At 47.5% G+C, this 26,148-nt stretch overlaps 1 protein-coding gene across 1 annotated transcript in view; it reads right to left on the reverse strand.

The window, feature by feature from the left end:
• Positions 1-25,922, reverse strand: part of ACTN2 (actinin alpha 2) — a gene marked incomplete at both ends in the record, with an annotated part of 69,673 nt that extends 43,751 nt beyond the window's left edge. Inside the window, one exon of the mRNA XM_080717072.1 lies at positions 25,797-25,922. Coding sequence (XP_080573198.1) covers positions 25,797-25,922 — 126 coding nt within the window. The remainder of the gene's footprint in view (positions 1-25,796) is intronic.
• Between the last annotated feature and the right edge of the window lie 226 nt (positions 25,923-26,148).

Consider the following 26,148-nt stretch of genomic DNA (forward strand, 5'->3'; position numbering starts at 1 on the left):
AAAACTACTCAAAACCACAATTCTATTAGGCTGGTTTTCTAAAAATGCTCCGTTTACTTTTCTATTGGTAATGATCACTTTGAGAGCATCTTCTTTTCTACTTCGCAGATTCCCAATTTGCCCAGATCACTTCTAATTACTTTCCTGGCTCTTTACAAGTACAGCAGACCTAGGAGTGCTCTAGGAAGCTCTACGTGTGTTTAGAATCTTTGGTGAAGGTCAGAGAGGAAGGTCAGGGTTGCTTCTCTGAAATAAATGTGCTCCCGGGAAAAGAGACTCCGCCTTCGTGGAGAGTGGAGAGGGCAGACATCGTGGCCGTCCACATTGCGCAGACACTGATAGTGGTTCACTCTACAACATCACCGCCCCCTGCCCAAGTCGGCCTAACAGTGCATCTATCACAGGAGAACACAATACGCCAGCCTCACAAACGCTAATCTCAACCATCGTCGGCCCCTCCACAGTCACATCTGTAACCGACAGTGCGGCTTTAAATTTAAATAGATATGCCGCCATCTTAGGAACCTTCTAGAAAAGTGCTTCTGCTGGCCTCTCCTCAAACATCCAGGAAGTATCTGGACCCAGAAGCCACTCACAGGGGTCGTGAAACAGTCACCATCGTAAAGGCTGAATCATGATCTAACTGAAAATAAATTCTAGACCTTCAAGGTCGCCAGGCGCCCAGGGACACAAAATCTTAAAACAGTAACCAAATGTGCAAAGACCAGGCAGATGCCAGAGCGTTGACCCTGTGGGTCCTGCGTGTGCTGCGATCCCAGGGGTGTCTTGCAAGTCCATCCCGGGGCTCTGCTGTTCTCCTAACTGACATAGCCAGGCTTCGAGCTACGTAGCAAGCAGCCCTTTTATTCTCTGCCCACAAAGCTCTGCTTAGTCTCTGAGATCTCACTAGTTAGCACTGTACGAGACAGCTCCATCCAGCGACTGCTGATGCCGCAGCCCTTAAGTCTGAAGCCAGACTGCTCTCAGCTCAGCATCTGGCGTGGGCAAGCCGGCTCATCTCCGCGGCTTGTTTCTTACCCTGAGGGATGTACTGTTCACCTAATTCAACTAATCCGCCCAGAAGGGTGATGGGTTATAAGTGACTGAAAATTATTTTGTAAATATAGATGTCATGGAAACACAAAAGAATAGCAAAGGACGGCGCTTCAGAGATCCTTGAGGGAGCTGGGCGTGGCGGCACATTCCCGCATCCCAGTACTTGGGAGACTGAGACAGGAGGAGCACGGGTTTGAGGCTAGCCTCTGCAACACAGCGAGGCCCTCTCCAACTCAGTGAGACTCTGTTTCAAAATAAAATGTAAAATAGAGCTGGGGGTGTAGCTCAGAGATAGAATACTCCTGGGTTCAATCTCCAGTACTGAATAAATAAATAGAATAAAAGCTACTTGAGGTGCTACAGGCTTTAAACTAAAATAGAATTGTCATCCCAGAACCTTGCTCAAGTAGAAGGTGCTTAAAAAATGAAGACAACCTAGAGGTGTGATGGGAGCCTACTTAAATACAGGCGATGTCCCGCCTCCCGTCACTAAGGGTAAACAGAGATGCTTCGTACAACTCCTGGACACGGCCACAAAGACCGAGAGGGGATGCAGAAAGAGCATCCGAAGAGCCTGAACGCTGCCAAGGCCGCCCCAGGCCCAGAGTTTTCACAAACGTTCACACCACTGTGCAGAGAACAACATCCTTAGTGTTTCTTAACCTCCTCTGGGTTGAAGGTATTTGGAACATCAGATTTTGCTGATGGTGTAAAAACATTTTGCCCATTCAATTAAAAATTACCTTATTACTATGGGATAATTAAAACAATGGGCTCTATTCAAATCAGGACTTGTCATAATTTAACCAGGTACAAAAAAACATTTAGAATAACTCTGGTAAAAAGGCAAACCCCACTGCATTCCACTGCAAACAGAAAGATTGCAGCTGGCCACCCAGACACACACACACACACACACACACACACACACACACACACACACACACTCTAAATCAAAGCCCCCAAAATAAACATGAGGGGCTCCGCGGAGGCCTTCTTCTCCTCCGCAGTGTCTAGAGAGCTTCCCCCAAAGTACATCTGCCTTCACACATCTAGAGCCAGTACTTGTTCCAAGTTCAAATAGTTTAAATTATATCTCAGTCACAGATTAATTGGACCTTCAATGGTTAAAAAAAAAAAAAAAGTTGCTTTTTAGCCCAGTGTAATGGCACACACCTAGAGTCCTAGTACTTGGGAGACTGAGACAGGAGGGTCTCAGGTTTGTGGCCAGACTCACAGAGACTTCGTGAGACTCTCGGCAACTTAGTGAGACCCTGTTTCCAATTAAAAAATAAAATAGGGCTGAGAGTGTAGCTCAGAGGTAGAATGCCCCCTGAGTTCAATCCCCAGCATCCCCCCCCCACAAAAAAGTGGTGCTTTTAACCTGAATTCCAAGGATACTCACTTCCGAGGATAAATTTTGAGGCCCCCCACAACTTAGTGAGAACCTATTTCAAAATAAAAATAAAGAAAGCTGGACATGGTAGCACACACCTGTAATCTCAGTACTTGGGAGGCCGAGACAGGAGGTTCGCAAGGATACTGACAAAGACAAATTTAATTACTTAAAGACAAAGTGAGAGTAAAAAGGAGCCAGCCTTTTTCCTGTACAGCAGTTCCAAATACCTACGAGCAGAACTTGGGAGTCTCCTCTATCCAGTGCCTCAGTATACCCAATGATCTAAATCTGGAGGGTAGGAAAGCCCACAAATATCCCCAGAGCTCCCAGAGGCCCTGTCACCACTTGAACATCCTAAGAAGTGCCAGAAAAAGTGGTCCATGGAAAAGCGGGGATCTCTGTTTTGTGTTCAGACAGCTGCTGGTACAGAGTGGCGTTCACAACAGCTGGATCACGGGACCAGCCTCGTTGTCCGTCAGCAGATGAACAGACTACAAAGTCAGGGGAGATGCACTCGATGGAATTCGACTCAGCAGTCAAGAAGAACAAAACGTCATTGGCAGGAAAACAGAGGGACCTGGAGAATATCATGTTAAGTGAAAGTAGACATTCGCAGAAAATGGAGGGTCATATGTTTTCTCTCCCATGCGGGAGGTTGGGGAGTAATCGAGATACAAGAGGGGCTTCAGATAATGAAAGAGAAACTCCAGTGCAGCAATGAAGGGGGCCTGGGGTGGAGACTCAGTGACGGGAACACCGCCACCGATGTTACAGACACCTGTGAAATTATCAACGCCAACCTCGATATCAGGTTGGGGAGGGGTGGGGGCGGGGAGGGAGCCGGGTAAAAGCTCTGTGTGCACGGATGTCCCGCTCACTCTGAACTCCGTAATGATGTGCGATTACAACACGCCAATACCAATATAAAAAAGAGATCCGCTGGCTGGATAGGAGCTACCTGTCAGGCTTTCTGGGAGAGATGAAAAAGGATAGCAATAAAAAATTGTTTTAACAGAAAAAAAAATAAAGAAGTCAAAAATGTGTTATCTGTTCAAGTCGCAGGTTTTTAAAAATTATTATTATCATGTCAGTCTCACTACAGAATCCTTAAATGTTAAGAAAGACGAGAGAGAGAGGTGGGGGGGGAGAAAGGCGCGCAGGCGGAGAGGGAGAGGGAGAGGAATCCCTTTCAAGAATAACAAGCAATTTCCCTGCCTCAGGGTGGCTAAAAATAGGCAGGTGCTAATGCATGAGCCTTTAAGTGGGCAAGTTAAAGTGGGCTCTCCCGCTCTTGGGAAGATAGTCTCCTGTAAGTCTGGTTTTAATCAGAAATGTGGAATTGTCATCCTAAAGGCTCCAACTGCCAGACTCGAGACACTGACTCTCTCTTTAGTCCACAGGCTGATCAGAACACAGAAGCAACAGCGCTAAGCTCTGAGCTGGCTGAGCAGAAAAAACTAAATACATCTCAGGCTTTCAACAGAGCCAAGTCTATCCCAGGCTCATTTGTGTTTGAGGAATGACCGTTTGATATGTGGAATCCTCCCCAAAGCTTCCAGAAGGGAGGGAATGAATCACAGATCAAAATCTAGAAAAGGAAAATGGCTAATAAGAATACATCTGCAGCCGGGCATGATGGTGCATGCCTGTAATCCCAGTTCTCCGGAGGATGAGACAGGAAGATCACAGGTTCGTGGCCAGCCTCAGCATATTATTGAGGCCCTACGCAATTTGGTGAAAATTCATTTTAAATTTTAAAAATAACAATAATAAATAAAGCTGGGTGTGGTGGTGCATGCTTGTAATCCCAGTACTTGAGAGGCTGAGACAGAAGGATAATGGGTTCTAGGCCAGCCTCAGCTACTTAGTAAGGCCTTTCACTACTTAGTGAGACCCTGTTTCAAAATAAAGAATAAAAATTAGGGTTGGGGATATAGCTCGCAGGTAGAATTCCCCTGTGCTCAATCCCTGGTACCACAAAATAAGTAAATAAATAAGCAGGCGTGGTGGTGCACACTTGTAATCCCAGAATTCGGGAAGCAGAGACAGGAGGATCGCAGTTTGCGGACAGCTTTAGCTACTTAGTGAGGCCCTCTGTAACTTAGTGAGACCCTGTCTCAAAGAATAAAAACTAGGGCAGGGGGTGTAGCTCGGAGGTCGAATTCCCCCAGAATCCATCCCCAGACCCAAATAAATAAATAAATAAAATAAAAATAAGTATTAAAATAGGATTGGTGGTGTAGCTCAGAGGCAGAACATCCCTGGGTTCAGGCCTCAGTTCCTTCCCCTACACACACACACACACACACACACACACACAGGTCTACAGCTATAGGGAAAGATCTGTGCTCCACTAGGAAATGGGTGTACTGAGGATGGTCCCCCTTCTGGGTTCTTCGAGACAGCCACCAACAGCCTGCAAGGTCCTCTCTCTATAGACATGCATCTGAATCCTCTCAGGTAGAGGTAGAGCCCTCCCCATCCACAGAAAAAGCACATCTCCATTAGGACATTCACTCCGACATCCCCGATCTATACATGTGTCTATTCTTTGCTTTTACTTCATTCTTTTCTCAAACACAGGACCCAGCGCATGCTGGACAAGCGCTCTACCACTGAGCTCCAGCCCAGGCCATAAATACATCTATCCTCTGGGAGCTCCTCTGACTGGCTGTAATAGCACAGAGTTTATTGTTGTTATTTCTTTGTGCTTTGTTTGTTTTTGTGGTACTGAGGATTGAGCCAGGGACAATCTACCACCTCTGAGCTACACCCCCAGCCCTGTTTTTTAAACTTTTTTTTTAAACAGAGTCTCACTAAGTTGTGGAGGGCCTCACTACATTGCTGAGGCTGGCTGCAAACCTGCCATCCTCCTGTCTTGGCCTCCCGGGTACTGGGATTACAAGCGTGCACCACTCCTGACCGGGCTCTAGGTCACTGGTTTTCCCATGAATGAGGGAAATATCATCTTCAACACATAGTTACTCTTCCATTGGTGAGTGGCGATGATGCTTTCACCGGAGAAACATCTCCCCAGTCTTTTTTCCTAAAGGGACGTCAATATTCAAATAAGCTAGAGCATTCACTACTGCCATCGGCGTTTTATTGAATTTTAATATTTTTATTGGCACATTGTGATCACCCGTCCTGGTAAAGTTCAGGGTGATGGGGGCACACATGCGCACAGCACTCCGTGAGCCCTCCCCCGGCTCTCACCCCTTCTTCTCCCTCCCCGCCTTCCCCTGCTCAGCACAGTGACTGGCTTTGAGAAGTGTGTGTACATTGATTTTCACAAAGACAAACAGAATCACGAGAACCACACGCACAGCTAAGTGAAATCTCTCGCTTGCCCATCTTAAGTTACAGCTTGTCCCCCGCCCCCTGGTCCCGTGGAGGCAACAACTGTCCTGAGACCAGGCTTACCGCATGCCTTCTCCATGTTAGACTCTCCATTTAAAACCTGGTGTGTGTCCCCGGGTTCCCTTTGAGACCAATCACCACGAATCATACTGGATGGGGGCTGGCTTCGGTAGCATTTGTCTCTATTTCGCAAAGATTTTATATTTATCAAGAGGCAAAAGTATTTCCATCTGTTAAGCTCCCTCCCTGCTCACGAAATTTCCTACAAACATTTCATTAGCACTTACTTGTAGGAGTCCTTATTACTCATTCTCCCGGTTCTTGTTTTCAGCCACAGCTACTCATCTCCACTCTTCAAGTTATAGTTGGGCAGCTGGGCGTGGTGGCGCACACTTGTAATCCCAGAGCATGGGAGGCTGAGACAGGAGGATGGCAGGTTTGGAGCCAGCCTCAGCAACGTAGGCCCTGTGCAACTCAGTGAGACCCTGTTTCAAAATAAGAATAAAATTGGGCTGGGGGCATAACTTGGAGGTAGAATGCTTTTGAGTTCAATCCCTAATGTATAAAAAAATTAGAGTTAGTCAAGCAAATGAGGCCATCAAATGCTTTTGGGATACAGATTCCTGATGCTACATTGCAATGTGAGATAGTGCTACTATATAATCCTTAAGAGTGTTTGAAAAGTCTCAAAACAAAATTGTATTACTATTCATTCATTTATTTATTTATTTATTTTGTGGTACTGTGGATAGAACTCAGAAGAATTCTACCTCTGGGGTATACTCCCAGACTATTTTATGCTTTATTTGGAAACAGGGTCTCACTAAGTTTCTGAGAGCCTAAGTAGCTGAGGCTGGCTTTGAACCTGTGTGATCCTCCTGTCACAGCCTCCCAATTTCGGTGATTACAAGTGCGCGTCACCACACCCAGCTTTACTCCCCTTTTTTTTTTTTTTAAAGCAATATGGTGCTTTCTCTTCTAAAAGGGAATTCACAAACAGTCTTGGTGAAACCCTCCCACCCATTTAAGCTGTCAGAACCAGAAGAGTAAGGAAGAGAAATATGCGTATTCTTCCCAAATTATTTTCGGGCTAGAAGCATTTGTTAAACTAACCAAATCAAAGTCAAAATCGTTTTTGCTCTAAAATTTTAAAAAAAAAAAAAGTAATAAAATCCAAGAACCACACGCGAGCTACCGGTGCCTGGCCGTCGGAGATAAAAATGTTCAGAACCAGAAGCCTGACCTAGCCACACGCCGGGTGCTCGGTGGGGTCACACCTGCCTCCCCCAGTTGGGCACAGAGGGCACGGAGAATTCCTCTGGGGCCTTCCTGGTAGGCAGCCACACTAAGGCTCCCGGGAAACGGCCTCCATATGACTGATCCTGAGCTATGGCTCCCGAAATAACCTGTTACCTTGGAGCCTGGGTAATTGTGCACGAGGTGCGGCTTGGTGACAGGGCAAACCCGATTGCGGCTCCGTCCTAGGCAAAAGCCACACGTATGGTACTCTGCTCAGTCTCCTCTTGAGGGTGAATTCAAGCTTAATGAAAGCACACTGCTGTTTCCCCCTCACCCCTTCAGCCCATCCAGCAAGTGGGGAAGCAGCTTGTACTACACAGACAGCAAAATAAATATTCTTTAATTCAGGTTCACCATACTGTTACTATTTTCGGGGCTCCAAATAAATGGCTGCCTACACAGTAGGACGAAAGCGCTCATTTAGAAGGAAGCAGTTCTAGAAAACACCATATTCCCCACGTGGCTGTCCCAGACCACAGTCGGGTTCCTGCACAGCTTTCTTGTACATATGGGGAGAACCCCGTTAACACATGGGGTAAACGCAGAGACTGGGTGTTTCTGAAGTTCTGGCCGGCTCTGCATGGGAGGTAACCAGTCTGAGATTTCCCCCGGAAAGAGGGCTCATGCTGCCTGGAAGGTATTCTTGAAAATGTCTATTATATTCTTTACTTTCTGGGCTCCTTCAGACCATTATCCATTATGGTATAAGACACATAAACATATGCTTCTACAGTATAAAGCAATCTGGTACGCACTATGGCAAAATGTCAACCCTGTGACTTTTAAAGCTTTCTTACCTACGTATCCCATAATGAATGTGTATTCCTAGTGCAATCCTTCAAAAAACGTATCTTAAAGAAGTAACTCAGGGAGCCGGTGGAACAGCTCAATGGTGCAGTATTTGTCTACCATGTGCAAACACCTGGGTTCAATCCCTAGCACCACCACCAACAACAAAAGTAATTTAGAAAAATATGTAAAATTTGCTAACCTAGATTCACAAACTTTTTTTTTTTTTGTCCTTTTGTGGCTATCTCTGCTTCTGCACTCATCCTATCTGCGTAGAAGGGACTATTTAACTACATCTACTGGAGAGAATCTGACAAACTTTAGCTTTCTGAAGTTCACTGCTCAATGAAAAATGTTTCGTTTCACATCAAAATCTTCTTTTCCACATCACGTTTTAAAACTCTAATAGAGAAGGCACACACTGTCTTAGACCTAGGGCCGCAGGAGAGGAATCCTTTGGCGCCCTTGCTATCCAGGTCCCCAGAGGCCAGTTCCAGCAGAGAGGCGCCATCACACACCAGGCAGCTCTGACTTGGTCTTTCCTGTTTCCCTAATCACTTCCTTGGTGACGCCCCCACTTGCTCCTCCTGGGGGACATAAAGGGAAATAATTTCTTAAACATGATTTTGTCACACATTAAATATAATTATCCCATTTCATCACCAGATTTTCTTTTTCTTTTTTTGCAGTATTGGGGATGGAACCCATGGGCATTCTACCTCCAAACTATACCCCCAGCCCTATTTTTTTATTCTTTATTTTGAAACAGGGTCTCACTGAGTTGTAGAGGCCCTCACTAAGTAGCTGAGGCTGGCCGCGAACCTGCGATCCTCTTGTCTCAGCTGCCCAAGTACTGGTATTACCAGCAGGCGCCACCACGGCCGGCTTGGTATTTAGATAATGCTTAACACTTAAGAGTTTTTCAGATGTGCAGAATAAGCATCCTTAACTCCTGGCTCAAATTAATAGTAAATGATCAGAAGTGTGAGTATATATACATTTATAAAACCATACACATCACAGAAGATAGCAGACATGAGTTTCAGAGGGTGACCGGGCTCCCAGAAAGACTCCAACAAGATAGCCGTTGGGCACATGCCCACCACTGTCCAAAAGCTTGGTCTTCTAAAAGATTCATGAATTTGGAGATTTGGAAATTACTAGAGTCCTGGTATATATATTTGTCAAAGTTTTAAAAATGTCACTTCACTGACATTTGCAGTGTGTGTGTGTGTGTGTGTGTGTGTGTGTGCGCGTGCGCGCGCGCGCGCGCGCTACTGGGGATGAACCACAAGGGTCTTCTACCTCTGGGCTATACCCCTAGACCTATTTTATATTTTATTTGGAAACAAGGTCTCACTAAGTTGCAGAGGGCCTCACTAAGCTGCTGAAGCCGTCTTTGAACTTGTGATCCTCTTGTCTCAGCCTCCCAAGTACTGGGATTACAAGCATGCGCCGCCACACCCAGCTACATTTGCATTTTCAAAGCTCAAAAAATAGGCCAATCTTTTGAGAAAGGCATTAACTGCTCTATGTATGAACCGCTTGAGCGCCAGCAACATTCTGACCTTCTGCGAGGTTGCCTGGTGTACTTCCTCGGAACAGGGAGACCACAGTGTACCATCTAAACAAGGGCACTTCTGAAAGTCCAGAAGGTGCTATTTATAACCCTCTGGGGAAGCGGCCATGAACTGGGACTCCTCTGGGCAAACCTGGACCCAGAGTCACCACACTTCTGAAATCCCACCACCCTCCATAATTTCATTGCATTAAAAAATAGGGTCTTTGTTGGCTGTGGCGGTACATCTGGGTAATCCCAGTACTCGGGAAGCTGAGACAGGAGGGTTGCAGGTGTGAAGTCAGCCTCAGCGACTCAGCCCAATCCTTAGCAACTTAGTGAAAGCCTGCTTCCAAATAAAAAATAAAATAGGGCCAGGGTGGGGTGGTAACCCAGAGCTAAATGCCTGAGTTCGATCTCTCGTATGAGGAAGAAGAAGGAGGAGGAGAAGGAAGAGGAGAAAGAGAAGGAGGAATAGGAGGAGGAGGAAGAGGAGGAGGAAGAGAAGGAAGAGGATGAGGAAGAGGAGGGGGAGGAGGAAGAGAAAGAGGAGGAAGAGAAGGAAGAAAATGAGGAGGAAGAGGAGAAGGAGGAGGAAGAGGAGGAAGAGGAAGAGGAGGAGGAGGCAAGTACCCACTTGCTTTGCTTCTTTCCTACAGAGCAGCTCCTAACCCCAGAGACTCCTGTTTCTTTTCAAGTTGGATGTCCCACCCAGGATCCAGAGAAAGAAGGGGAAACCTTAGAGAAGGGAGGGAAGGAGGGATCTAACCGAGGGGGGCAGGAGAGGGGAGAAGACTTGAAGAGCAAACACCTCAATGGACATGTCCATGCACCAACTTCTCAAAGCCAGTCAGCATGCTGAGCACAAGACGGAGGGGAAGAGGGGTGGGACCTGGGTGTGCAGGTATGCCTCTATCACCCTGGACTGCATCAAGATGTATGATTATAGTGCTGATTATATATATATATATATAATATGCAATACCTGCAATCCTCCTGACTCAGCCTTGCAAGTACTGAGATTACAGGAATGCATTACCACATCCAGCAAGAACCCTGTTTTTTTTCCTTTTTTCTTTTCTTTTTTTTTTTTTTTTTTTTTCAGTACTGGGGATGGAACCCAGGGCCACTCTACCTCCAAGCTATACCTTCAGCCCTATCTTTTATTCTTTATTTTGAAACAGGGTCTCACTGAGTTGCAGAGGACCTCACTAAGTAGCTGAGGCTGGTGGCGAACCACCATCCTCCTGTCTCAGCCGCCCAAAACCTGAGATTACAAGTGTGCGCCACCACACCTGGCTTGACCCTATTTTTTTTTTTTTTGCTGGTACTGGGGTTCCTGGAAGCCCTTCTACCTCCAGGCTACACTCCCAGACCTATTTTATTTTTGGAAACAGGGTCTCTTAAGCCAGCACGGCTGGCTTCAAACCTGCGCGATCCTCCTGTCTCCGCCTCCCAAGCGCGGGGATGACAAGCGTGCGCCACCGCGCCCAGCGTTGACCCTATTGATGAAGGAGGGTGGTGGGATTTCAGGACGTTTCTGATAAGCGAATATATGTATTTGCTGATAATATATATTATTGGTGCATCCAATTCTAATATATGATAGAATGGGATGTCCTAAGTGTAAACTTTATGAAATTTGGCCTTTCCTCAGCCAGATTCGTTTAGAGGGATTGATTATCCTCTCTTGCTCTTGTAGATGTTTGAACATTCCCAGGAGGAGGAGCGGAACAAAAGCAAAGTGAGTTTTGTTTCAGTGTAAAGTGCCTTCTTGGGCTGCCATCTCCAGCGTGTGAGGCTAAATCCCTGACTGGGCCTTCCTGCCCTGCAGGAAAGGGCAGCGCAGCGCTGCCTCTGGATACCTTGTCTTCTGGTCCCCAGAGGCAGGCGACTCACAGCTTCGGCCTCCTGACCTCTGGCTTCTTAGGGAACCGAGTCAGGCGTCCCGGCAGTTGGTGCCACAGCTGTGCCCGGCGTGGCATGTCCTCTAAACTGCCCGGGAGCCCTGGCGGCCTCCCCGCTGGCCCTCCCTTGCACTCTGGCATCTGTGATGGGCAAAGCAACCAGCAGGGCTCCCCTTGAGGGAAACCTCTGAATGACGGCCCGGTGCACGCCTGAAAATGCAGGGTTTTCACTCTCTTCTGATGATGCTCCCGCTAGACAAGTTTAGAAATTAAAAACTCACAGACACACACAGCCCCTTCCACGAAGGTGAGATGTTTCTGATAAGCAAAAAAAACTAAGAAATTTGTGAGTCCCAGGCTTCTGCTCTGGGCTGTTGGTTAGAAATCTGGGCAGCAGCCGTGCGTGGTGGCCCACGCTTATAATCTCAGCATTCAGGAGGCTGAGACAGGAGGAATGCAGTTTTGAGGACAGCCTCAGCCACTTAGTGAGGCCCTCCGCAATTTAGTGAGACTGTTTCAAAGTAAATGATAAAAAATAGGGCTGGGGATGTAGCTTGGAGGTAGAATGTCCTTGGGCTCCATCCCCAGTACCACCAAAAAAAAAAAAAAAAAAAAAAAAAAAGAAAAGAAAAGGAAAGAAAAAAGAAGAAAAGAAATCTGGGCAGGAAGCAACAGGAACAACAAGTTTAGTGCCTGACTCCTAGAGCTAGGCAGCTCAGCCTCTGAAATCCAGTCTGTTGATTACAGATGGAAACTGCACAATAAAATATATAGTATTTCCATTATCTTATAAAATTTCAATTGTGACATAGAACTAGGTCCTCATAATTTAGACGAAGCTCTGTTTTCCGCATCTGTCATTTCCCCATAATCAGCCACCACTGAGCAAGTAACTTAATGTCCCTAGCTAAGAAACAGGCCGAGCGTGGCGGTGCACACTTGTCATCCCAGTGCTTGGAAAGCTGAGACAGGAGGATCAGAGGTTCGAGGCCAGCCTCAGCAACTTAGTGAGACCTTATTTCCAAATGAAAAATAAAATAGGGCTGGGTATGTAGAGGTAGAATGCTCCTGAGTTCAATTCCCACACACAGAAAAAGAAAAATAGGTCCATCTTTCACATGTATTGTGAAGGTCAAACAACAATGGTTAAAATAGTTCCTGAAAATTCTCAATAACAGCTGCTTCTCTGCTTGTACGGTAAATAGTCTGGGATACTAGGGATGATTAAATCATTATCTCCTCTCTTACCTTTTAAAAATCCACTGTCAAAAATTCATACGTTAAAATATCACTTTTACGGTCCGATTGAATTTTTTTGGTATTGGTGTTATATTGAGAGAGAGAAAGAAAAAAAAATCCTTCTGCTCCAAAATCCAGTATCAAAAGGCCACAGTATGCCAAAGAGTAATCGGCCACCTATTTTATAAAATTGCAGTAACGGGATAGAAATATTATAGTTTATAAAATGTAAAACACATTTGTGCATTTCTCTATAACCTCTGTTTCTTCATCGACTGCCTTCCCTCAAAAAGGCATTTGGTTCCAAATTAAAATTTTTAAAAATTACCGTGTGTGTGAATCTCTAAGTTCATTCCAATTCTGTGTGTCTTTTGCCATGTTCATGCCTGCTATTCTTCAATACCCGAAACAATTATATTTTAAAGCCTAAAAACAAAACACCTAATTGAGAATGACAAATCCGACTGATTTCCTTAATTTTATAAACACTAGAATGAAAAGAGTCTATCGTGGAGTTTAGTCCTGCAGCTGGAAGGTTAAAATGAGACCCATTCTGTTTTTCTAGTGGTTCTCACACGTTTCCGAGGAAGCCTTCCGCCACGAGGCCTCCCGCGGGCCATTCCAAGTTCAGAAGGATTTGATGTGACAGACTCGAGCACACCATAAATAATTCCTTACAGCTTTTCGCTTCCTTTGCGAGCGTAAGTTGTCACAGGAGCTAGAGAGCATCCCACCCCGCGGTGCCAAGGCCCTGGGCTGCCGTGCCAACCACTGAACCATGTCCAAAGCTGGATCTGGGATGCCTGGCGAGGTTCCTACAGAGTACCAAGGTGAGATTTCTCCAGAGAGAAGATCAGAGACACCTTGACAGCTAAGTGGCTCCCAGCTGTCTAATACAGGCATGTTTCCAACCAGAAAAGCAAGGTTTCCATATTCAGTGAATGTCGCTGCTTCCTCCGGAGTCCTTTATTCTTAGCCCACTCTGGTCTCTTCCCGGAAAATCCTCTTCCAATCTCCCCTCCCATAGTTTCAACCTCTGCCTAGGAGGAGATGACTCCTTTATCAAAGTCTCTAGCCTTGACCTTCCTCCTGCGACTTCCATTAAACACCGTGCCCTCAATCCAGTCCCACTTAGCAGGAGGGGTGCAGAGGATTGAATGCGGGAGCTATTATTCTACATCTGGACTACACCACCATCCATTTTTATTTTTATATTTTTAAACAACATCTCACTAAGTGGCTGAGGCTGGCCTTCAATCCTCCTATCTCAGCCTCCCAAGTCCCAGGATTACAGGTGTATACCACTGCACCAGGTTCAAACCCCCCATTCTTAACCTCCACAAACTCCAGCACTTCCCTGACTGCCCCAAATGAATACATTAGAGACAAGGCCAGAAATTCAGAACTAGTCTTATGGCCTGGCTCTTCTGTGGCATTGAGGACTTCGAATATAATAGGCCGATAATAGAAGCATGTTGTTGAGTTGAACCCGAAGAAATTGCCAATTGGGGGAGATGAAAAGAACGGCATTGAAGATTTCATATGGTTACGCCTCATATACGTGAAATATCTCACCAGGCGCGGTGGCGCACGCTTGTAATCCCAGCATTCGGGAGGCTGAGACCGGAGGATCGCAGTTCGCCGACAGGCTCAGCTACTTAGTGAGGCCCTCCGCAACTTTGTGAGACCCTGTTTCAAAATAAAGAATAAAAAACTAGGGCAGGGGGGGTAGCTCAGAGGTCGAATGCCCCTGGGTTCCATCCCTAGACCCGCAAAAAAATATATATATATATCTTTATATGAAATTTATATATATAAATATAAACAAATTTATATATAATATATGTATAAATTTATATATAAGTATATATTATATTTATATATAAGTATATATATAAATTTATGTGCATAAATTTATGTACATATATATGAAATATCTGAAAGTCCTAATAAAGATCAATGAGTGTAGCGGCCTTCTAAATAATTATTTCTTGTCTCTCATGAAGTAACCAGCTCAGGATGAAGTCCTCACTTTGCCTTTGCAGTCTCAACTGGGATTCTCTGGGCAAAACTCAACGGCAGCTTCCTATTAAATGGTGTTCTCATGTGCCCCAGACATCGTCACGTTCAGCTCTTTGTCCATCTGGATCTCACAATCACTTAAAATAAAAGGAATCTTTTTTTAGTAGGTTAGCATGCCGTTTAACAAAAAAGTTGTAATGGACACAAAAGAGAGCGTATTTTCAATGTACAGTCATTTGTGGAGACTCCGGCCAACCACTGACCCCCCGCACCCCGGCAAAACCAAACAGAACAAGACAAATCACAGAGGTGCTAATGCACGGTCCAGGAGGCGTTAAGCACCGGCGATGCACCCGCCAGTCCCTCCCCAGCCGCACACGCGCTCCTCAGGGCCGCTCACTTCTAGATTCTGTTCTCCAGTTCCACTGTGGTGAGGCGTACCTCATCTGCACATTGCTTCCCCAAGAGTTTATATATTTAAAAACACAAACTTAAACTTCTACATTGTTGGTGCGATTACAAATTAGTGCAGCCACTATGGAGATCAGTGCAGAGATTCCTCAGAAAACTGGGTGCGGGTCCACCATATGATCCAGCTCTAGCTCTCTCTTGGGTATCTTTCCAAAGGGACAGGAATCAGAATATTATAATAATAATATATGCAAAGCCATGTTTATGGCAGCACGATTCACAACAGCCACATTCTGGAACCGACCTACAACAGATGAATGGATTACAAAATTATGGGATATATACACATAATGGAATTCTACTCAACAATAAGAAAATGGAATTCTACTCAACAATAGGAAAGAACAAAATTATGTCATTTGCAGGAAAGTGAATGGACCAGGAAAGCACTGAATTAGGGATTAGCCAGTCACAGAAAGTGGAGGGTCGTATGTCTTTTCTTCTGTGCAGAAACTAGGTGTCATCGGGATACCAGGGAGACTTCAGAGAGCCCCCAGTGGAGCCAAGGAGAGGTGGAGGGAAGGTGGAGGAAGGACGGGGGTCAATGAAGGAATCACTTCCATCGACATTTCATACAGATGTGAGAACACCAGTGTGGGTCTCAATGCCCTGTATGGGGAGGGGGCTGGGGAGGGAGCCGGGGAGCCCCCCAAGGGCTGTGTGCATGTATGTCACTATCAGTACGATTTATGTTATGATACAAGGCTATAATGCCCCCAATAAAAGTATAAGATAAATAAATAACTTATGTTTGTCTGAATCACAAATGAATTTGGAATTTTCTTTAAGTGGGTGAAGATTTTTTTCCATCTGGAAAAAAAATACAGAGTCATTTCAAATCAAATTTAGGTTACCAGAACTTTCTGAATAAATATGGTGACACGTTTTATTATAATTTAAATAAATCTGCATGCATGACTTTTTTTCAATTCCAAAAACCCCAATCCAACTTTCTTTTCTTAAATGAGCAGCTTGTCTCTAAAGGCTCAGTCTTAAAACAAGAATTGAGTCAGAGAACTCTATTATTGTGGAGATTTGAGAAAATAAGAAATCATTTTTAAGCATCATACACAAGTAAGAGTTAATATATTTCTGGCTGAAGGAGTTATGAAGACTGTTTAAAACTTATCTGTTTATGGGCATGGTGGCACACACCTGCTTGAGACCAGCGTCAGCAATGTGACACCCTGTTTCCAGAAAAAAAAAAAACTTAACTATTAAAAATAAATATTTAGAGCTGGGCATGGTGGTGTACACTTGTAATCCCAGTACTCGAGAGGCTGAGACAGGAGAACCACAGATTTGCAGCCAGCCTCTGCGACTTAGTGAGGCCCTCACAACTTACTGAGACCCTGTTTCAAAATAAAGAATAAAAAATAGGGCTGGGGGTGTAGCTCAGAGGTAGAATGCCCCTTGGTTCTATCCCTAGTACAGCAAATAAATAAATATATAAATAAATATTTAAACTCTTGTGTGGTGGCACACACTTGTCTTCCCAGTACTTGGGAGGCTGAGACAGGAGGATTGCAGGTTCAAAGCCAGCCTCAGCAATGTAGCGAGGCTCTCAGAAACCTAATGGGACCCTGTTTCCAAATAAAGAAATAAAAATTGGGCTGGGGGGGGTGTAGTTTGGGGGTAGAATGCCTCTGGGTTCCATCCCCAGTACCAAAGTAAATAAATAATATTTAAAGTAAAAAGTGAACGGCAGTACATCTTTTTCAGGACGATAATTCAGACTTTTTGCAATCAATAATCATGACTATGTTCTGTCCGCAGGGCCATGAGGAGAGCTGCTGCTCAGGGCCTGGGAGGGAGATGGCAGGCGGAGGACCAGGATGCCAGCGGCCTGGGAGGCGGGCTTCCCACAGGAGGGCTGCGGAGGGGCGGCGGAACTGGGGCTGTGTAGAGGGCAGAGGAGAGGATGGACGCTGTGGTGGGCCGTCAGCAGAGGAGGAGCAAATGGGCTAGCACAGCCTGGTCCCCAAGCCGTCAGGAGGCCTGGACTCTCCTGAGGCCGTGAAGAGGGCAGGAGCCCTCTAAGCAGGGAGGGACCACCGCCAGGCTGGTGTCTTTTCAAGGTCACTCTGACCAGCGTCTGGAGACAAGGCTGAAGACAAGCCAGAGAGTACCAGACAGGAGGCTGCCACCAGGACCAGGAGGCAGAGGATGACCAGGACCAGGAGGCAGAGGATGACCAGGACCAGGAGGCAGAGGATGACAAGAGGGAGGCCGATGGGTGGGGAGGTGCAGGCGCTGACCGGCCATCTGGGAGAGAACTCGTGTCTCAGGTTTCTGGCTTGGGCCCCTGGGGGAGGATTTGTTTTTAATAGTAGCACCGGGGCTTGAACCTTGGAGCATTCTAGCTCTGAGCTACCTCCCCAAAACTTTTTACAAATGTTTATCCCTCTCTTCTTTCCTTCCTTCCTTCCTTCCTTCCTTTCTTTCCTTCCTTCCTTTCCTTTTTCCTTTTCCTTCTTGTATTAGTGATTGAACCCAGGAACATCCTTCCTTCCTTTCTTCCTTCCTTCCTTTTTTCTCTTTCTTTCTTTCTTTCTTTCCTTCTTTTTCCCTTTCTTTCTTGTATTGGAGATTGAGCCCAGGAACATCCATCCTTCTTTTCTTTTCTTTCTTTCTTTCTTTCTTCCTTTCTTCCTTTCTTGTACTGGGGATTGAGCCCAGGATCATTCTACCGCCAAGCTATACCCCCAGCCCTGATGTATATGTATATGTATATGTATGTGTATGTGTATGTGTATGTGTATGTGTATGTATAGGTATGTACACACACACACACACACATATATATATATATATTTTGTGTGTGTGTGTGATACTGGGGATGGAACCCAGGGGCATTCTACCTCCAAGCTACACCCCCAGCCTTATTTTTTTATTCTTTATTTTGAAACAGGGTCTCACTGAGTTGCAGAGGCCCTCACTAAGTAGCTGAGGCTGGCCAGGAACTGTGATCTTTCTGTCTCGGCCTCCTGAATGACGGCCTCCTGAATGACGGGATTACAAGCTCGCGCCACCACGCCCGCTTTTTATTTTTTTGTAAACAAGGTCCCACTAAGTTGCTGAGACTGGCTGTGATCCTGAGATCCTTCTGTCTCAGCCTCCTGACTACTGGGACTACAGACATGAGCCATCATGCCCAGCTCAAATTTGAAATGAGATCTCACTAAGCGGTGGAGGGCCTAAGTTGCTGAGGCTGGCCTTGAATCTGTGATTCTTCTGTCTCAGCCTCCCAAGTACTGGGATCACAGGCGTGCTTCCTCAGGCCCAGCTGAGGACGTTTGTTCTCCTCCTGATGGGGAGCCCGGGAGAAGGGGCTCTTTGGAATCCCTTTCCTTCCTCTACCAGCCTGGCTGAATTGAGCCCCCCCTCCTGTGCTTCTCGGTTTCTTCTGCTCTTGAAAGAAGCTGTGCTCTTCCAAGGGCCAAGGTGGTGTCAGCTCAGTTCCCTCTGGCGTCTCAAAGGACTATAATAAAGGACCATTAGCTAGATGGGGGTATGGACAATCATGCTTGTGTGTACTTATATCTCGCTCCTCTACAGACCTGCAGGTAAAAACACCTTCTTGATTCTCATTTAGAAAACTGTAGGGAGGGTGTGTGTGTGTGTGTGTGTGTCTGTGTCTGTGTGTGTGTTCATGTGTGCATATATGTGTGTGTGCGTGTGTGCACGTGTGTGTGTACAAAAGGCTTTGCCCAGGTTTCTCCGGAAAGACCAAATTCTTGCACTAAAGATCTCCCTTCCTTCGAAATGTGTCTAGCAGAGCACCTAGCAAGCCTTCCCGAGGCTCTGCTTTCTGCTCTTCTGAAAGCATCACAGCCGTTCCCAGGGCAACGGCAGTAGAGTTCTGACTGTCCTCCAACGGGTTCCGGGTGAACTCCTCTGCGGGCGCGCGGCTCCCGCCCACTGCTCGCTGAGCCTTTTCTGTAGGTGTCCCCCAGCTGCGGCAGCTGCCGGCCGCTCTCTGACAGCTTTCTGAGGCTGTGTTAATTAAGGTTCCCAGCTAGGGTTCCGGGCCTCCTCTCACGCTCACAGAAACCCTTACTTGGGCCTCAGGTTCCTTGCTTGGTGCATTTGATGGGAACCGCATGGCAGAGCCCAGGACACATCAGTACCCTCCATGAAGCCCAAGGACAGAATGATTTCCCTGCCTTAGGATGCCCGCACCTGTGGCTTTCCACAGCCATCCAACTGCCTGTCTATAACAACAGTCCCTGGGGCGGGGATGGAGGTTTCCTAAGGCTCATCTAGAACTTTATCCAGCCCTAGGTCTGAAACCCTAGCCCTCCTTCCTTAAACATGGGACAGGCTACCTCAGCACGGTAACTCATTGCCCCGCACCTGACGACAATATTCTGTAAATATTTAGCTTGCTAGCTGGGTATGGTGGCGCATACTTGTAATCCCAGCACTTGGAAACCTAAGACAGGAGGATCGCGCTGGTTCGAAGCCAGCCTCAGCTACTTAGCAAGGCTCTCAGCAACTTAGTAAGACCCTGTTTCCAAATAAAGAATAACATAGGTCTGGGAGTATAGCCCGGAGGTTGAAAGCCCCTGGGTTCCACCCCCAGTACCACCACCACCACCACAACAAATTAGCTTCCTACTGAGACACAATCTCCCAGTGGATAGGCCGATGCTCACGCCTAGTTTGCTACCACTGTATTGAGTGCTTGGCCCAGGAGCTCCGACCGGGAGGATCACAACTGCTTAGATGGAGGTATGCAAAAGCCTATCGCAGAGCAGGTGGCTATAGGATACATTTCCTTTTTTTTTTTTTTTTTTTTTTTTTTTTGGTGGTACTGGGGTTCCTGGAAGCCCTTCTACCTCCAGGCTACACTCCCAGGCCTATTTTATTTTTGGAAACAGGGTCTCCTAAGCCAGCACGGCTGGCTTCCAACCTGCGCGATCCTCCTGTCTCCGCCTCCCAAGCGCGGGGATTACAAGCATGCGCCACCACGCCCAGCATTTCCTTTTTGATATGTATATAGTTTTACTGGTGCGTTATAGCTTCACGTCATAATGTAGTTCACAGTGACGGTGACCTGCATGCACACAGCACTGGGCGGGCTTTCCCGCGGCTCCCCCCCCCCCTCCCCCAATACGGCATGGAGATGGATGGTGGTATCCTCACCTATGCACATGTTGGAGATGAAGTGACTCCTTCGGTGGTCCCTCTCCCCCTGCCCCTAGACCACCTCCCTGGCTCCACCGGGGTTAGTTTCTCTCCCACTATCTGAAGTCCCTCTGTATCCCCACGACTCCCCGGCTTCCACCAATGAGAGGAAACTTGCACCTTTCACTTCTGTGACGGGCTACATCTCACTTAACACCATATAGGATCCTTGCTACAATCCACCCTGACCCCTCTCAAATGTCTATCTCTCTTACCATCGAGGCCCAAACGCCAGCCCTCGCTGCTTCCTCCCTGTGGTCCAAAGGGAGCTTCCGCCCCACCTGTCCAGCCCCAGACCCTCCCCCTTGATAGATCCTGAAACAGTAAGCCCTGTGGGCCCGGCCCCTCCCAGCTCCAAGGTCCCCACGGCGCTGCACGACTGGAGACTGAGCCCACCCTCACGCGGGCCCCAGGCCCACTGAAACCGCCTTTCCTCTCGCCAACATTTTTTCTCGATCTGCCTGTACGTCTCCAGCTTAGGCGAAGCCTATGAATTCTTCACACTTCCTTCGACACACCGTGAGCCACAGATGATCCAGGAACACAGAGCAGGACTGCAGGGGCCTGAGGGATTTCTGGGTTATTCTCTCTCTACATCCCTGCACTTGTTCCCCCATCTTCTTAACACGGGATGCGGGGGATCCCATGAAATACCGGAGCCAGGCTGCCCTGGTAGTGCTAAAGAGACAGGCAAGCACGTATCACCGTCCACAGATCACTCTTTCCCTCCTCTACCACCCAAACACACAAGGTTTTCACTCTTCCTTTCTCTCACCAAGAGGGCTCTTTCTGTTGCCACCTCTCCGGGCTGACAGCTATCACCACAAGAAGGCCCCGGTTCTGCTGTCTTATAAGCCCCTCATTACTCTCCACCCACGGCACGTCTCCTTATTCAACCTCCTCTAATTTTATTCTTTAGATAAGCATCTGGCACTTAATATTGAACAATTCCTCATGTTTTAAGGGTTTGAGAATGTAAACCCCATCCTCAAAAGTGCATCAGGGGAGCCGGGCGCGGTGGCGCACGTTTTTAATCCCAGCATTCGGGAGGCTGAGACAGGAGGATCGTGAGTTCACAGAGAGCCTCAGCTACTTAGCGAGGCCCTTTGCAACTCAGTGAGACCCTGTTTCAAAATAAAGAATAAAAAATAGGGCTGGGGGTATAGCACGAAGGTAGAATGCCCCTGGGTTCCATCCCTGGTACTGCAAAAAAAAAAAAAAAAAAAAAAAAAGAAAGAAAGAAAGAAAGAAAGAGAAGGAAAAAAGTACATCAGGGGAAGAGGGTATGAGAAGTGGGTTTTTAATGGGGATATAGTTTTGCTCTGAGATGATGGAAAGCTCTGGAAATGGAGGCTGATGAGGGTCACACAGTTATGTCAATACGTGTAATACCACTGACTTTTGTACTTAAAAACGGGTGGATTGGTAAACAGTATCATATTTTACCACAATAAAAAAAAAATTCGGCAGAGCCACCATAGACAGGTCCTGTGCTTCACCAACCCTCAGAAGTGTGCCGAGTGCTCTTAGACCGCTGGAGAAAACCAACATGTATTGCTACACACGAGAATAAAAACATCTTAGCGTTTGCAGATCACACCACGACGTGTAAAGCCCCTTCGACACCCATCAGTTAGGCCTGGATTAAATGGTTGCCCTGATTTAAGTTCTCTCAAAAAAGACAGGATTTGACCTGTTCCCTAGGTGAGCAAATTGAGAGGCGACAGAGCAGCCAGTCAGAGCTGAGATCCATCTGGGCCTCAGGAATCAGAAATTCCACGAGGTTGTTGCTAATTTGTGCAATCTATTTGTGCCTTTTAAATATCACTACGCAGGGAAAAGGAGCGTCCGCCTCATGCTATTAAGAGCAGCTGTTCCCAAGGAACTCCAGAGGGCAGTGCTGGCTCCCAGCTCTGGCAAAGCCCCCCTCCTTGGCAGCTTCCTGGCCCCATACCGTGGGAGATGGACCGCCAGCAGGCCTCTAAGCAGAGTCAGGCCAGTTAAGCTGGAAGAAAGCAGGACCTGAACTTGTGTGTGTAATATGAAGGACAGTCAAACGGGGTATGAGGGAGGTGCACGCCGTAATCCCAGGACTTGGGAGGCTAAGACAGGAGGAGGGGAGCGCAGGTTCAAGGACAGGCTCAGCAACTTAGCAAGACCCTCGTCAACTTGGTGAGATTCTCTTCCAAAATAAAAAGGGCTGGGGGTGTAGCTCAGAGGTAGATCGCCCCTGAGTTCAATCCCCAGTACCAAAGGGGGCGGGGGACAGTCAGCACCCTAACATAAGGCTTAAGGATCTTTTGGGTATGGGAAGGCCACTGCATCCTCCTGCGGGTTCTGGACAGCACACACCAAGCACTACTGTTCCGACAAGTTGCCTTCTGAGGAGGTGAGGGTGGACCATGTTCCTGGATGGGGGGCGGGGAGGGCTTCTAGACACTAATGCCCTGGGGACTTCAGCTGCCCCCTGGAACTAATCCGCCATGACTTTGTGATCTAGGGTAGAGTAAGCCACGACACCTTGGACTTTAGTCCACCACCACCAGTGCTGTCTCTACGATGCTGGTTACATAAAGCCCAATGCAACCTTCTTTACGGGCTCTATAAATAGCCCAAACCCCAGGCGGCCTGAACGCCCCTCACAAGATAAAGTGGGCACTTGGAATGCCTGTTTGAACACTCATACCAAGGCCACCAGCTTCCGGATGACCTTTTATGACAAGCACTGCACTCTCGCCCAGCCCTCTACAGCAAGGCATCCCAGAGCAGGGAGCGAGGATTACCACAGTCCTCAGACTCTCTGAACCGTGGGTATAATTAGGCACCGCATCCATTAGGGCGCTGCGGACGTCACGGAACGCCGGGATCAGCTGTTGACAGATGGCATACCCGGCATATCACCAAAATGGCAAGTGCGCTGAAGGGGCCCACAATAGACACAGTGGCATCCGAGGCGCCCGGCCATAGCCTGTCTCACAGGACATAAATAGCGGCCACCTCTGCGGCCCAGCTCCGCTCCAGGCTCCGCGTTATTTCTCTGACTTCAGCAAGTTCTACACCAAAAGTGGAAAGAGAGGTTCCTTGGGGACCTGTGCAGGTCTGTGTCCTAATGAAGCTTGGGGTCCCTGACCCAGCAACTATAACACTCCAGCTATTAAGAAAAAGTAAACATTTACGACTTTTCAGAATTATTTTCAACTGGTATTAGGAAGCATCTGCTTTATTATTATTATTATTATTATTATTATTATTATTATTTTATTGGTGGTGGCGGTGGTACTGGGGATTGAATCTAGGACCATTTTACCTCTGAGCTACACCCCCAACTCTTTTATTACATTTTATTTTGTGGTAGTGGCGGTGGAACCCAGGGGCTTTTCTACCTCCAGGCTACACTCCCAGACCTATTTTATATTTGGAAACAGGGTCTCACTAAGTTGCTGAGAGCCTCCCTAAGTAGCTGAGGCTGGCTTCAAACCTGTGATCCTCCTGTCTCAGCCTCCCAAGTACTGGGATGCCAGGTGTGCACCATCATGTCCAGCTTGTCTGCTTTTAAACAATATACTTCGACAGCTGTACAATTATAATAATATAGTCACACAGGAATCCCAAGTATAAAAAAATTACAATGCCATTCTGCCCAAAAGTATTATAAGTAACATTAGAATATTAAATATGGCAGAAGACATACCAGTGCAGTATTTGGAAACTGACATTACCTTGCATTGTATGTGCTTTTTAAAAATACACTTCTGAGGTTGGACTATTATTACTTTAAAAACTGATGAAGCCGGGTGTGGTGGCGCATGCTTGTAATCCCCGGGGCTTGGGAGGCTGAGACAGGAGGATTGACAGGTTCAGAGCCAGCCTCAGCTACTTAGTGAGGCTCTCAGCAACTTAGTGAGACCCTGTTTCCAAATAAAATATAAAAATTAAGTCTGGGAGTATAGTCAGGAGGTAGAAAGCCCCTGGGTTCCACCCCCAGTACCACAAAAAAAACAAAACAAAAACTGATGGGCAGTCTACCTGTCCCGTTCCTCAGCTATTTTACTCTGTCCCCTAAGGGGGGGAAAAAAAGTGATCTGTAAAATACAGACGTGGCAGCTGTTGCTTTAAGAAAAAAGAAAAATCCATGAAACTGTAGTAATCAAAAGTGTTGAGAAAATTTATAAAGATAAAATTCACTGCAAATATTAAAGTCATTTTTCAACTTCTTGCCTACTAATGATACATCGACATGTCCAGATAACACATTAATAATCCCCAGGCCCCTTGCCCCCTTAGGAATATGCCCTTAAAAAACTTGTAGAAGGCTTGAAATTTTGTTTTTCTTTATAGACTCAACTTCTACTTATCACTCCCAATCTCTTCTTTCCACGGAAGGTGGGGATGATAGAAACCTTAAGAAAGGAAGGCAGAAACAGAAATTGGAGCTAATTGGAGCTTTGAAATAATAACGGCAAATGCTATTTTAAGAGAGGGTAGACAAGAGAAGAGAAATCCTGGCATAAAAATAGTGCCGGGTTATTTGATAACGATCCAACCATGAGAGCTCTTTCTCCTTCCAGCTGTTTTTTGGGGAGAAGTGTGGAACGGCGGGTGAGGTCTCCCTCATCATATACGTCGTTGGGACCCCCATCACAATTAGCCACCCAGAGGGGCAGCTACCCAGGTTCTCAGGCACCCTATGGTCCAAAGAAAAATCCTAAGAGAAAAATCCACCTTGCCCCGCGCCCAGGAAAATGGAGATAAAGGGCAGGGCGCTTGGCTGTTGCCAGGGCGGGGTATCAAGGCAAGGTTAGCAGGTCTGTGTCCTCAGGCCCGGCCAGCCAGGCTCCGTGCCAGTCAAGTAGGAGGCAGGATTTAGCCTCCTGATGTGTACCCCCCCCCATGTGTCCTAGCCAAGAGGGTGAAGAAGAGCTTGGCACAGTGGAATGTTCCACCGGGCACCCAAGAGCGACAGCCCGGCACTTGGAAGGGACTGACTCCTCCATCCCTGTGCGCTTACCTCAATGAACTATAAATAAAGTGTGAAATAATGATTACTTTATCGGGAGAGTGCCTGGTGTCCTACAGGATCCCTGTCTAAGGAGCCCCAACCGGAGTCAATGACTTTGAAGGTCTCTTTGTGGGCAGCCCTGGGAAAGTTGGGCCGAGGCTGGTGCTCCCTGGGCCTCTGTCATTTGGCGAGAGGTGGGCTGGCTGGTGGCAGACGACAGGACAGGGACAGGAGAAAGTCACTCTGCGGCCAAGGTCACGGACTCGAGGGGGTCAGGGCAGAGCTGGGGCTCTCACATTCTCGTCTCGGCGCCCGGGTGGGGTGCCCGAAGCAGACAGCGCCCAGGCCCCTCTCCTCCTCGCACATTTTTTTCCTTCTGCAACTCTTACACACCCACCCCACCCCGTGCCCGGCCCGGCCGTGCCCCCGCCCGTCCGCTCAGGGCTGCGAGGGCTCGGGACAGGACCCCGGCTGGGCTCGCTGCGGGGGACGCGGGGCCCCGCTGACCTTGCGCTGCTGCTTCTCCCAGGCGGGGTCCAGGAGCAGGTCGCGGTCCCATTCCTCCTCCTGGATCATGTACTCCTCGTCATCGTAGACGTAGTTGTACTGCACGCCGGGCTCGATCTGGTTCATGGCGCTCGCTGGGGGCCGACAGGTGGGCAGGCGGACGGTGGGCAGCGGCTGCACGGACGCGGGCGGCGGCGGCGACCCTCGCGGGCTCGGGCGGCTGGCCGGGCGCGGGGTCTCGGCAAAGCACCAGCTCGGGCTGCAGCAGCTGCGCGCCGCTTTATAGCCGGCGGGGGTCACGTGGGCCGCCCCGCCCCGCCCCGCCCCGCCCCGCCCGCAGCGCCGCCGGACA

Source organism: Muscardinus avellanarius (genome assembly GCF_963383645.1).
Source record: "Muscardinus avellanarius genome assembly, chromosome: 20".
Classification (NCBI taxonomy): domain Eukaryota; kingdom Metazoa; phylum Chordata; class Mammalia; order Rodentia; family Gliridae; genus Muscardinus; species Muscardinus avellanarius.